This window comes from Hyperolius riggenbachi, chromosome 5 (assembly GCF_040937935.1).
Source record: "Hyperolius riggenbachi isolate aHypRig1 chromosome 5, aHypRig1.pri, whole genome shotgun sequence".
In the NCBI taxonomy this organism is placed as follows: Eukaryota; Metazoa; Chordata; class Amphibia; order Anura; family Hyperoliidae; genus Hyperolius; species Hyperolius riggenbachi.
Genome location: NC_090650.1, coordinates 530,001 through 544,469, shown reverse-complemented (window position 1 = coordinate 544,469; position 14,469 = coordinate 530,001). Strand labels below are relative to the sequence as shown.

Genomic DNA, 14,469 nt, shown 5'->3' with positions numbered 1-14,469 from the left:
TCAGGGGGTCCCCTCCCTACCCTGAAAATTTGGGGAGTGTAAGAGGTGTGGGAGCGGAGATATTTCGTATTTTATCTCTAGCAGCATCATTAACTTCACACTGAGCATGCGTGCTACTCAGTGTGGAAGGGAGCTTCCGGGCAGCGCAATCAGACAGTACAGGCTGCACAATGTAATAGGGCGCAAGCTCCTACTGCGCATGCGCGGCTGCCCAATCTGATATTACACCGCTCCTCAGTGACGTACAGGGAGCAGCACCGCCTCCCGCCCTGCAGGTGTCGCTGTGCGCTCAGCACGGCGTGACGTCACTAGCCCCGCCCCCTCAGTGACGTGCCCGGAGTAGCACCGCCTCCCGGCCAGCAGGTGTCGCTGTGCGCTCAGCACGGCGGCGGCTCTCCTCTGGCTGGCGGGCCCGGCGTGACGTCACTTCCTCCCCTCGGTGTCCGGCATGTCGGCGTTCTCGGAGGCGGCGCTGGAGCGGAAGCTGTCGGAGCTGAGCACCTCGCAGCAGAGCGTCCAGACCCTCTCCCTGTGGCTCATCCACCACCGCAAGCACTCCAGCCTCATCGTGGCCGTGTGGCAGCGCGAGCTGCGCCGAGGTGAGACGCCACGCCCCCTCTGTGCCCTGCAGACACGCCCACTACTCATACATCACACTCCCCTGCCTCAGAGGTGAGACGCCACGCCCCCTGTGCGCTACAGACACGCCCACTGCTCATACATCACACTCCCCTGCCTCAGAGGTTAGACGCCACGCCCCCTGTGCGCTACAGACACGCCCACTGCTCATACATCACACTACTGCCTCACAGGAGAGACGCCACGCCCCCTCTGTGCCCTGCAGACACGCCCACTACTCATACATCACAGCCCCTGCCTCAGAGGTGAGACGCCACGCCCCCCTGTGCCCTACAGACACGCCCACTGCTCACACATCACACTACTGCCTCAGAGGTGAGACGCCACGCCCCCTCTGTGCCCTGCAGACACGCCCACTGCTCATACATCACACTCCCCTGCCTCAGAGGTGAGCGGCCACGCCCCCTGCCCCCTACAGACACGCCCACTGCTCACACATCGCACTACTGCCTCACAGGTGAGACGCCACGCCCCCTGTGCGCTACAGACACGCCCACTCCTCATACATCACACTCCCCTGCCTCAGAGGTGAGACGCCACGCCCCCCTGTGCCCTACAGACACGCCCACTGCTCACACATCACACTACTGCCTCAGAGGTGAGACGCCACGCCCCCTGCGCGCTACAGACACGCCCACTCCTCATACATCACACTCCCCTGCCTCAGAGGTGAGACGCCACGCCCCCCCCCCCGTGCCCTACAAACACGCCCACTGCTCACACATCACACTACTGCCTCAGAGGTGAGACGCCACGCCCCCCTGTGCCCTACAGACACGCCCACTGCTCACACATCACAGCCCCTGCCTCAGAGGTGAGACGCCACGCCCCCTCTGTGCCCTACAGACACGCCCACTGCTCACACATCGCACTACTGCCTCAGAGGTGAGACGCCACGCCCCCCCTGTGCCCTACAGACACGCCCACTGCTCACACATCGCACTACTGCCTCAGAGGTGAGACGCCACGCCCCCTGTGCGCTACAGACACGCCCACTCCTCATACATCACAGCCCCTGCCTCAGAGGTGAGACGCCACGCCCCCCCCTGTGCCCTACAGACACGCCCACTGCTCACACATCGCACTACTGCCTCAGAGGTGAGACGCCACGCCCCCTGTGCGCTACAGACACGCCCACTCCTCATACATCACACTCCCCTGCCTCAGAGGTGAGACGCCACGCCCCCCCGTGCCCTACAGACACGCCCACTGCTCACACATCACACTACTGCCTCAGAGGTGAGGCCCGCCCCCTGTGCGCTACAGACACGCCCACTCCTCATACATCACACTCCCCTGCCTCAGAGGTGAGACGCCACCCCCCCCGTGCCCTACAGACACGCCCACTGCTCACACATCACACTACTGCCTCAGAGGTGAGAGGCCCGCCCCCTGTGCGCTACAGACACGCCCACTCCTCATACATCACACTCCCCTGCCTCAGAGGTGAGACGCCACGCCCCCCCTTTGCCCTACAGACACGCCCACTGCTCACACATCACACTACTGCCTCACAGGAGAGACGCCACGCCCCCTGCACCCTACAGACACGCCCACTGCTCATACATCACAGCCCCTGCCTCAGAGGTGAGACGCCACGCCCCCCCTGTGCCCTACAGACACGCCCACTGCTCACACATCACACTACTGCCTCAGAGGTGAGACGCCACGCCCCCCCTGTGCGCTACAGACACGCCCACTCCTCATACATCACACTCCCCTGCCTCAGAGGTGAGACGCCACGCCCCCCTGTGCCCTACAGACACGCCCCCACTGCTCACACATCACACTACTGCCTCAGAGGTGAGACGCCACGCCCCCTGTGCGCTACAGACACGCCCACTCCTCATACATCACACTACCCTGCCTCAGAGGTGAGACTCCACGCCCCCCTGTGCCCTACAGACACGCCCACTGCTCACACATCACACTACTGCCTCAGAGGTGAGACGCCACGCCCCCCTGCGCGCTACAGACACGCCCACTCCTCATACATCACACTCCCCTGCCTCAGAGGTGAGACGCCACGCTCCCCTGTGCCCTACAGACACGCCCACTGCTCACACATCACACTACTGCCTCAGAGGTGAGACGTCACGCCCCCCTGCGCGCTACAGACACGCCCACTCCTCATACATCACACTACTGCCTCACAGGAGAGACGCCACGCCCCCTGCACCCTACAGACACGCCCACTGCTGATACATCACACTACTGCCTCACAGGAGAGACACCACGCCCCCTGCAATGTACAGACACGCCCACTCATACATCACACCCCCTGCCTCACAGGTGAGACACCACGCCCCCTCTGCTGTGCAGACACACCCACCCCTCATACATCACACCCCCTGCACCCTACAGACACGCCCACTGCTCATACATCACAGCCCCTGCCTCACAGGTGAGACGCCACTCCCCCTGCACCCTACAGACACGCCCACTCCACATACATCACACCCCCTGCCTCACAGGTGAGACGCCACGCCCCCTGCACCCTACAGACACGCCCACTGCTCACTCCCCTGCCTCACAGGTGAGACGCCACGCCCCCTGCCCCCTACAGACACGCCCACTGCTCACTCCCCTGCCTCACAGGTGAGACGCCACGCCCCCTGCACCCTACAGACACGCCCACTCCGCATACATCACACCCCCTGCCTCACAGGTGAGACGCCACGCCCCCTGCACCCTACAGACACGCCCACTGCTCACTCCCCTGCCTCACAGGTGAGACGCCACGCCCCCTGCCCCTACAGACACGCCCACTGCTCACTCCCCTGCCTCACAGGTGAGACGCCACGTCCCCCTGCACCCTACAGACACGCCCACTCCTCATACATCACAGCCCCTGCCTCAGAGGTGAGAGGCCACGCCCCTGCAATGTACAGACACGCTCACTGCTCATACCCCCTGCCAGTCACTCCGCAGGGGGACACACCCACTCCACATACATCACACCCCTTGCACTCTACAGACACGCCCACTCCTCATATCTCACACTCCTGCTTCAGAGGTGAGACGCCACGCCCCCTGCACCCTACAGACACGCCCACTCTGCCTACATCACACTCCTGCCTCAAAGGTGAGATGCCACGCCCCCTGCAATGTACAGACACGCCCACTGCTCACACCCCCTGCCAGTCACACCACGGGGGACACGCTCACACGTCACATCCCCTGCCTCAGGTGAGATGTCATGCGCCCTACAGACACACCCACTCCTCATACTTCACACCCCCTAAGCCCTACAGACACGTCCACTGCTCATACATCACACCCCCTGCGCCCTACAGACACGCCCACTCCGCATACATCACACCCCCTACAGACACGCCCACTCTGCATACATCACACCCCCTGCACCCTACAGACACGCCCACTGCTCACTTATCACACTCCCACCTCATCGTGGCCGTGTGGGAACGCGAGCTGCGCCTAGGTGAGACACCACGCCCCTCTGCGCTCGACAGACACGCCCACTCCTTATACATCACACCCCCTGCGCTCTACAGACACGTCCACTCCTTATACATCACACCCTCTGCACCCTACAGACACGCCCACTGCTCATACATCACACCCTCTGCGCCCAACAGACACGCCCACTGCTCATACATCACACCCTCTGCGCGCTACAGACACGCCCACTCTGCGTACATCACACCCCCTGCGCCCTACAGACACGCTCACTCCGCATACATCACACCCCTTGCGCCCTACAGAAACGCCCACTGCTCACACATCACACCCCCTGTGCTCTACAGACACGCCCACTGCTCACACATCACACCCCCAGCGCTCAACAGGCACTCCCACTCCGCATACATCACACCCCCTGCGCCCTACAGACACGCCCACTGCTCATACATCACACCCCCTGCACCCTACAGACACGCCCACTGCTCACACATCACACTCCTGCCTCATTGTGGCCGTGTAGGAGTGCGAGCTGCGCCGAGGTGAGACGCCACGCCCCCTGTGCCCTACAGACATGCCCACTGCTCATACATCACACCCCCTGCACCCTACAGACACGCCCACTCCTCATACATCACACTCCCGCCTCAGAGATGAGACGCCACACCCCCTTCACCCTACAGACACGCCCACTGCTCACACATCACACTCCCACCTCATCGTGGCTGTGTGGGAGCGCGAGCTGCGTCGAGGTTAGATGCTACGCCCCCTGTGCCCTACAGACACTCCCACTGCTCATACATCACACCCCCTGCGCCCTACAGACACGCCCACTCCGCACACTTCACACTCCCGCCTCATTGTGGCCATGTGGGAGCGCAAGCTGTGCCGAGGCGAGACACCACGCCCCCCCAGTGCTCACAGATCACACCCCCTGTGCCCTACAGACACGTCCACTGCTCATACATCACACCCCCTGCGCCATACAGAGGCCCACTCCTCATACATCACACCCCCTTCAGTCACACCACAGGGGGACACGCCTACCCCTCATACATCACACTCCTGCTTCAGAGGTGAGCGGCCACGCCCACTCCACAGACATGCCCACTGCTCACTCACACATCATACTCCCTCCAGTCACACTGCGGGGGGACACGCCCACTGCTCACACATCACACTCCCGCCTCATCGTGGCCATGTGGGAGCGCAAGCTGCGCCGAGGTGAGACGCCACGCCCTATGCGCTGTACAGAACGCCCACTGCTCACAGATCACACCCCCAGCGCTCTACGGACACGCCCACTGCTCGCACATCACACCCCCTCCAGTCACACACCCCTGCGCTGTACAGACACGCCCACTCCTCATACTTCACACTCCTGCCTCAGGTGAGACGCCACAACCCCTCCACTCTAGACTTGCCCACTCCTCATACATCACACCCCCTCCAGTCACACCGCAGGGGGACACGCACACTCATATCTCACACTCCCGCCTCATCGTGGCCGGGTGGGAGTGCGAGGCGAGCTGCCACACCCCTCCACTCTACAGACACGCCCATTCATATATCACACCCCCTCCACTCTACAGACACGTCCACTCATATATCACATCCCCTGCACTATACAGACACGCCCACTCATTCATCACACCCCCTCCAGTCACACCGCAGGGGGACATGCCCACTCCTCATATAGCCCCTCTCATGCGATAATACCCCTCCTCCTTACACAGGACACGCCTCTTCATATAACCTCTGTATGGGTCACTACATGGATATGCCTCTCCCACACCAGGGGACACACCTCCTCATGTAGAGCTGCACTGCATGGATAACACCCCCTCCTCAGGCCATGCAGTGTACTGCCTGGACCTGGACTTTGTGGCCTGAGACACTACTCAGTAGGTCAGTACTGTGTGTTCACATTTCTCTACCCCCCTTCCTCTTTCTTCTCCACCCCCTCCTTTCCTCTGTTTCCTCCCCTCACCTTCCTGCATGTGAGGTACCCTGGTGCGGCTCCAGATGAAGCAGTGCTCAATAGGGCAGGGCTGGTCATTTAGATGCAAAGCTGAGTTCATGCAGAATTATTTTGATTTTCCTTAAAGTGAACGCAAGGTGGGCCTAAAAAAAGTAGATTCTTGCCTAGGTAGAGGAAAGTGCCTGGATAGTCCAGAGGATTCCTGTGTCCTCCTCGCCACCACCGTTGCTGCTCACGGACCCTCTGAACATAACCGATAAGAGACTGTCAGGTCTGTTCTCGTGTATAAGGATGGTGGTTCTGTGCCTGGGCGAGTACAGTCACCTCCGCAGTATACCCACCACTGATCCACGAGCTGCTCGCTGTATTGTCAGATCTGTGTACAAGGTTGTTACAATAAACAATGTCAGTTAAATATATCATATAGGAGACACACACAGTGATATTTGAGAAGTGAAATTAAGTTTATTGGATTTACAGAAATTGTGCAATAATTGTTTAAACAACATTAGGAAGGTGCATAAATGTGGGCACTGTTGTCATTTTATTGACTCCAAAACCTTTAGAACTAATTATTGGAACTCAAATTGGCTTGGTAAGCTGTGACCCCTGACCTACATACACAGGTTATTGCAATTATCAGAAAGAGTATTAAAGGGGATCAGTCGTAAGTTTCCCTCCTCTTTTAATTTTTTCTGAAGAGTAGCAACATGGGGGTCTAAAGAAACTCTCAAATGACCTGAAGACAAAGATTGTTCACCATCATGAATGAGGGGAAGGATACAGAAAGCGGTCTCAGAGATTTCAGCTGTCTGTTTACACAGTTAGGAACATAGTGAGGAAATGGAAGACCACAGTCTCAGTTGAAGCTCAAAGTGGCAGACCAAGAAAAATCTCGGATAAACGGAAGCAACAAATCATGAGAACAGTCAGAGTCAACCCACAGACCAGCACCAAAGACCTACAACATCATCTTGCTGCAGATGGAGTCACTGTGCATTGTTTAACCATTCAGTGCACTTTACACTTGGAGATGCTGTATGCGAGAGTTATGCAGAGGAAGCCTTTTCTCCGCCCACAGCACAAACAGAGCTGCTAGAGGTATGCTAAAGCACATTTGGACACGCCAGCTTCATTTTGGAATAAGGTGCTGTGGACTGATGAAACTAAAATTGAGTTATTTGGGCATAACAAGGGGCATTCTGCATGGAGGAAAAACACAGCATTCCAAGAAAAACACCTGCTACCTACAGTAATATATGGTAGTGGTTCCATCATGCTGTGGGGCTGTGTGGCCAGTGCAGGGACTGGGAATCTTGTCAAAGTTGAGGGACGCATGGATTCCACTCAGTATCAGCAGATTCTGGAGACCAATGTCCAGGAATCAGTGACAAAGCTGAAGCTGCGCCGGGGCTGGATCTTTCAACAAGACAACGACCCTAAACACTGCTCAAAATCCACTAAGGCATTCATGCAGAGGAACAAGTACAACATTCTGGAATGGCCATCTCAGTCCCCAGACCTGAATATAATTAATAATCTGTGGTGTGAGTTAAAGAGAGCTGTCCATGCTCAGAAGCCATCAAACCTGAATGTACTAGAGATGTTTTGTAAAGAGGAATGGTCCAAAATACCTTCAGCCAGAATCCAGATTCTCATTGGAACCTACAGGAAGCGTTTAGAGGCTGTAATTTCTGCAAAAAAAGGATCTACTAAATATTGATTTTGTTTTCTGGTGCCCAAATTTATGCACCTGCCTAATTTTGTTTAAACAATTATTGTGCACTTCCTGTAAATCCAATAAACTTCATTTCACTTCTCAACTATCACTGTGTGTGTCTCCTGTATGATATATTTAACTGACACTTTTGTTTACCGTAACAACCAGCGATTTATACAGGAAAATCATGATGATTAACAAAGGTGTCCAAACTTTCACATCCCATTGTGTGTGTGTGTGTGTGTGTGTATGTATGTATGTATGTATGTGTGTGTGTGTGTGTGTGTGTATATATATATATATATATATATATATATATATATATATATATATATATATTTACTTTAAAAAAACAAACAATATCTGGCAACTTCCAGGATATTGTATAGCACCATTTAATGGCCAAAAAATAAGGTTAACCCTTTCTGGACCAGCACCCTCTGCCCCCTTAAAGCGGAATATAACCCTGCATTTCAACTTTGCTCTAAAACATTATTTACAGTATATTATATGCAACCAGCATTTTTTTTTTTACTAGACCAGCATTGGAAGGGTTACACAGGGCTTTAAAGTCCCTAGAGATTTCTGCAGACGAATCCGAACTTGAGTTAGATACTTTTTGTTTACAAATATGTGTTTATTATGACTCATCTCTCTCACTGAGAAGGAGCTTGGAGGACAGCCAAAGAGATGTATCTATTGATAAACAGTTACACACTAACTAAATAGAATGTAACCATCTGAATGTCTGCACGGAACTTAAAACCTCTGTGTTTAACCCTTCCAATGCTGGTCTAGTAAAAAAAAAATGCTTTTTGCATATAATATGCTGTAAATAATGTTTTAGAGCAAAGTTGAAATGCAGGGTTATATTCCGCTTTAAGGATCAGAGGGTGCTGGTCCAGCAAACCGCCGCAAGTTACCGTCGCTCCTGCCGTACACGCCGCTCTGTCCCTATGTCGCTATGACGGCAGAGCGCTGTGCGCCGGTCAGGAGCCGCTTTCATTGGCCCCTGACCCTGTCATTCCATGTAAGCCAATGAAAGCAGCTCCTGCCCGGCTCACAGTGCTCTGCCGTCATAGAGGCAGCAGGGCATCACATTGCGGCGGGGGCAGAGCAGACCGAGTGGCGAGGGCGCTCCCCCTGCCCGCCGTAGATTTATACTTGCTCGGTCCGCAGGTAGTTAAGGTAAAAAAAAAAAAAAAGTTGGTAAAACATTGAAAATGGGTGTCACCCCCAAAAAGCCTAATTTGTTGCGGGGAAGAAAAAAAAAGATAGATCATTAAAATGTGTTAAGCAGTGATAAAGTTATTGGCAAATGAATAGGAGGAGCGCTGAAATGTGAAAATTGCTTTGGTGCAAACAAGCCACGGGCTGAAGTGTTTAAAGCGGAATAAAACCCAGCATTTATTCTTTGCTCTAAAACATTATTTACAGCATATTATATACAACCAGCATTTTGTTTACTAGACCAGCATTCAAAGGGTTACACACAGAGCTGGAAAGTTCAGTGCAGTGAAATCTGGACGCATCCGAAGTGTAGATTGTTATCTTGTGTTTACTTAAATGTATCAAGTGAGGAATGTGACACATTCTCTGACTATGCGGAAGCTTGTGGACACAGACAGAGACTCAAAGCATGTCTGCCTTCAATACATAATGAATAAAACTAGTTATTAAAGTGGTCTAACACCCAGCATTTTAACTTTGCTTTAAAAGATTGCTTACAGCTTAGAAACTATTATGCCAGATTTTTTTTAAGCAGAAATTCACTGAATGGGTTAAACATGACATTTTAGTTCTGCATTTAGCTAGAAATCCGCGTTGGTGCTGAGGTTTAGATACAAATGTTTCTACAATGTAATTAAACACCTCTCTGAGAGAGCACTGAGGGCTTCCCAGACAGGCTTTTCAGAGGTCTATTTGCATTCCAAACAAAGATACATTTGTATCTAAACCTCAGCATGGATGCGGATTTCTAGCTAAATGCAAAATTAAAATGTCATGTTTAACCCATTCAGTGAATTTCTGCTTAAAAAAAAATCTGGCATAATAGTTTCTAAGCTGTAAGAAATCTTTTAAAGCAAAGTATAAATGCTGGGTGTTAGACCGCTTTAATAAAATGCAAAGTCAGCTCACAAAGCAATAAACTGTACTTTTGTGAACTTATAATTTATAAATTAATAATACTTATGCAAATATGATAACCGTATGGCATATAAAAAGTAGGAAAACGTGTGTTTATTGAATGTTATGTCAGGGTTTTATAGCGCCTTAATGCGTGCATCACCCACCATGGACTGTCGCCACCGTCTGGCAGTCTGAGAAATCGCTTTGTGATTTTATACAGTGGGGATGGTGGTCACCAAATCACAAAGTGCCATTGTAAAGCATTATGTGCGATTTTGCATTACAAGAAATTGGATACAAGTGTGGTCCCAACCTTACGCCTGGTGCACACGGTGACAAGGTGCCCGCCAATCCCGTCATGTCACAGTTGCCCTACAGCTCTCATCCACTAGAGACTTCTGGGGGCGAATCCACTGCGAGCACAATAAACATTTAAGATTGGTTGGTGTGACCATACATGATACAATCACGATTGTATGTACAAACGGTAAAGTAACGTTTTCGATTTCACACTGGAAATCGATACTCTAGGTTTTACGAGATCTCAAAGTTCGCGATTCCGAAAAGGAAGAAAACTGTTATTTGCAACATTACTAGCCAAATCAATAATGTATAACAATAAGTTAATGTGGTAGGGTGTCTCTTTCTGGGGAGATTTTAGGAGAAATCAGAATCACCAGATACGAGGGCAAAATTGGAACAATTCAATTGTTAGTTCATTATAAATCTATGCACAAAAAATATACATTAGCTGGCAGATAAATCTATCCTGCTGCTTGAACGGTTTGATTGGATAGAAATAAGAAAGAGGTGAGTATTGAGGCAGAATGACTGAAGTCTTCTTCCCAGAATTTTTTTTCCAGCCGGGTGGCATAAAAAAGTAGTAGGGTGGGGTGCGAGGTAGGAATGCAGGGCTGGTACAACTCTGCTTATAGGAGAAGGCGAGGCGATGACAGCCGGGTGCTCACCAAAATTAGCTGGGTGGAACACCTGGCTAAAAGAGCCTGGAGAGAACACTAGACTGATGAGCTTTAAATACCATGTTTGAGCTGAAGGATTTGTAAGTCCATGCGGCAATCATAAGTCTTTGTCTAGAGAAGTCCAACATGGTGGTTGGCCAGTGTCCTGCTGGCCTGCCGATGATGAATTTGACAACAGATGATAAAATAAAGGCGCAGGACCTGAGTGGGTCGCTGTGTTTTATCCCTTTCTGCAGCTGGGAGTAGCTATGACACACACAAGTCCAGCCTTGTGTAATTGGAACAGGGGGCAGTCCACCCTGCACAGAGATTTTGGCACAATACCGGTTTGCCCGGTCTCTCCCTGCCCATAGGTCATATCAAGAAACAGAATGTACATCCACATGTAGTGCAACGTGACAAATCCCCAGATATCAAACGTGAGGGTTATGACATGCATAGTATCACAATGTTACTTTGAGCCTCCTGGTCCAAAATTCCGATTGGTCTGAAAACCTCTCAGAACCAGCGCCAGGCTGAACCCCACAACCTGTGAGAAGGTGAGTGATGTAGGAACTTTCTAATCCCTGAATTATGATGAAAATATGGATATTGGGAGTTCCTGGCTCACAGTAGGTCAGCTGTTTGGAGGGAGACATAGAGAAGATCTGTCCCTCTGCAGCTCTGGGGCGAGGTCTCCAAACCGCAGACACCATTCTTCAGGAAACCCTGGGTTTTATGACTTCTGCCAGTGCCTAGGCTAAATTTATGGCATTCTTACACAGCGATAGCGGGTTGCTGTTTACCGTATTTTTTGGACTATAAGACGCACTTTTTCTCCCCCAAAAGTGGGGAGAAAAAGTCCCTGCGTCTTATAGTCCAAATGTAGCAAAACAGTAGTACACATATTGCACAAAACAAAAAACGTTTCTTACTACTTCCCTCTGTGGGTATCTGGTGGCGTGGAGCAAACCACACGCACAATCACCTTCCACATTACACCGCCCTCCATGCCGCCAATCATCCGCCTCAAAGCCAATGATCTGCATGTCTCTTCCATGACTGCTCTCGGAAGCTGCAGCAGCTGTCCTCCATGTATCACGGCGGGGGGCCAGAAGAGGAGCGATCCAGGACTAATTGCAGCGGCTGTCCTCCTCCATGTATTGCGGCGGGGGGGGGGGGGGGGGGGCAGAAGAGGAGCGATCCAGGACTAATTGCAGTGGCTGTCCTCCTCCATGTATTGCGGCGGGGGGGGGGGGGGCAGAAGAGGAGCGATCCAGGACTAATTGTAGCGGCTGTCCTCCTCCATGTATTGCGGCGGGGGGGGGGGGCAGAAGAGGAGCGATCCAGGACTAATTGCAGCGGCTGTCCTCCTCCATGTATTGCGGCGGGGGGGGGGGGGCAGAAGAGGAGCGATCCAGGACTAATTGCAGTGGCTGTCCTCCTCCATGTATTGCGGCGGGGGGGGGGGGGGGCAGAAGAGGAGCGATCCAGGACTAATTGTAGCGGCTGTCCTCCTCCATGTATTGCGGCGGGGGGGCAGAAGAGGAGCGATCCAGGACTAATTGCAGCGGCTGTCCTCCTCCATGTATTGAAGGGGGGGGGGGGTGCGTGACAGAAGTCGGGAGATCATAGTGGTAGTTTTGACAATTGATGCCTCAGTAACAGCAACTTACAAAATGACAGCCGCTGCAATCAGCTCTCTTCCCCCCTCCCCCCCCCCCCCTCCGCTGCCAGTAGGACAGCCACTGCAATTAGTCCTGGATCGCTCCTCTTCTGCCCCCCCCCCCGCCGCAATACATGGAGGAGGACAGCCGCTGCAGCTCCCACTGAGATCGTCTTCAAGGGATGCCAGGATCTTGCCACTGCTTCGTCTCCACATCAAGATCATCACAGCTGACATCAGAGGGACAGCTGGATAGGTGAGATCATCACAGCTGACATCAGAGGGACATCTGGATAGGGGAGATCATCACAGCTGGCATCAGAGGGACAGCTGGAAAGGGGAGATCATTACAGCTGACATCATAGGGACAGCTGGAAAGGGGAGATCATCACAGCTGACATCAGAGGGACAGCTGGATAGGTGAGATCATCACAGCTGACATCAGAGGGACAGCTAGATAGGTGAGATCATCACAGCTGACATCAGAGGGACAGCTGGAAAGGGGAGATCATCACAGCTGACATCAGAGGGACAGCTGGAAAGGGGAGATCATCACAGCTGACATCAGAGGGACAGCTGGATAGGTGAGATCATCACAGCTGACATCAGAGGGACAGCTGGATAGGTGAGATCATCACAGCTGACATCAGAGGGACAGCTGGAAAGGGGAGATCATCACAGCTGACATCAGAGGGACAGCTGGAAAGGGGAGATCATCACAGCTGACATCAGAGGGACAGCTGGAAAGGGGAGATCATCAGAGCTGACACCAGAGGGACAGCTGGATAGGGGAGATCATCACAGCTGACATCAGAGGGACAGCTGGATAGGGGAGATCATCACAGCTGACATCAGAGGGACAGCTGGAAAGGGGAGATCATCAGAGCTGACATCAGAGGGACAGCTGGATAGGGGAGATCATCACAGCTGACATCAGAGGGACAGCTGGATAGGTGAGATCATCACAGCTGACATCAGAGGGACAGCTGGATAGGTGAGATCATCACAGCTGACATCAGAGGGACAGCTGGATAGGGGAGATCATCACAGCTGACATCAGAGGGACAGCTGGATAGGGGAGATCATCACAGCTGACATCAGAGGGACAGCTGGATAGGGGAGATCATCAGAGCTGACATCAGAGGGACAGCTGGATAGGGGAGATCATCACAGCTGACATCAGAGGGACAGCTGGATAGGGGAGATCATCACAGCTGACATCAGAAGGACAGCTGGATAGGGGAGATCCTCCAAGTTGTAGTGTTTAGTTTTTGAAGCTGGTGAGGAGGCAGGGGCTTGTTTAATGTAGGGATTAGTGTTACTGGTGGGGCAGCAGGGGTGGGCTAGTGTAGTGCAGTAACTGGTGGGGGAATTGGGGACTAGGGTAGGACAAGGTTACTGGTGGGGCATCAGGCCTTAGTGTAGTAGTGTAGGTTACTTAGGCCTCAAGTCATCAAGACTTATCGAATTGGTTAACAACAGTTCGGTAAGTTGATTTCAGGATTCATCAAATTTATCTGCAGCTGTTAGCGAGCATTCGGTAATCATTCTGTAGTGATGCGATGAAACGGAAGAAAGTGCAATTCATGAAAATGAAAGTGGGCTTGGTTTAGCGTTACATTTCGGATTAGTTATCTTCACTGCTCTGTCGTTATTCCTGTCAGATCATTGCTGACAGAGAAGATGGAGCCATTTGAAGTGGTTATGTATCAGCTGAGAGTGATTCAAAGGCGCAGAAGGGCAAGAGTAAGGTCTAGAGCCAGATCAATTTGCAAGAGAATGGATTTATTTGCTATAACAGGACATCTGCATTTCTCTTGAATTACCTTGTAAGAGAACACAGGCAGTGCTGGGGAATAACTAATTTGCTGGCTGCACTATATTTTTTTTAGAAAAGGCTCCTATCAAGCCGTAGCTGCCGAAATTGGCCTCGATTCATCATCGTCTTTGAAAT

The 14,469-nt window shown here is 52.3% G+C and overlaps 1 protein-coding gene across 1 annotated transcript in view; it reads left to right on the top strand.

Annotated features, from left to right (window-relative positions):
• The first annotated feature begins 419 nt into the window (after positions 1-419).
• Positions 420-14,469, top strand: part of RPRD1A (regulation of nuclear pre-mRNA domain containing 1A) — a 123,269-nt gene continuing 109,219 nt past the window's right edge. The window contains exon 1 of the mRNA XM_068238464.1: positions 420-599. Coding sequence (XP_068094565.1) covers positions 449-599 — 151 coding nt within the window. The 5' untranslated portion in view covers positions 420-448. The remainder of the gene's footprint in view (positions 600-14,469) is intronic.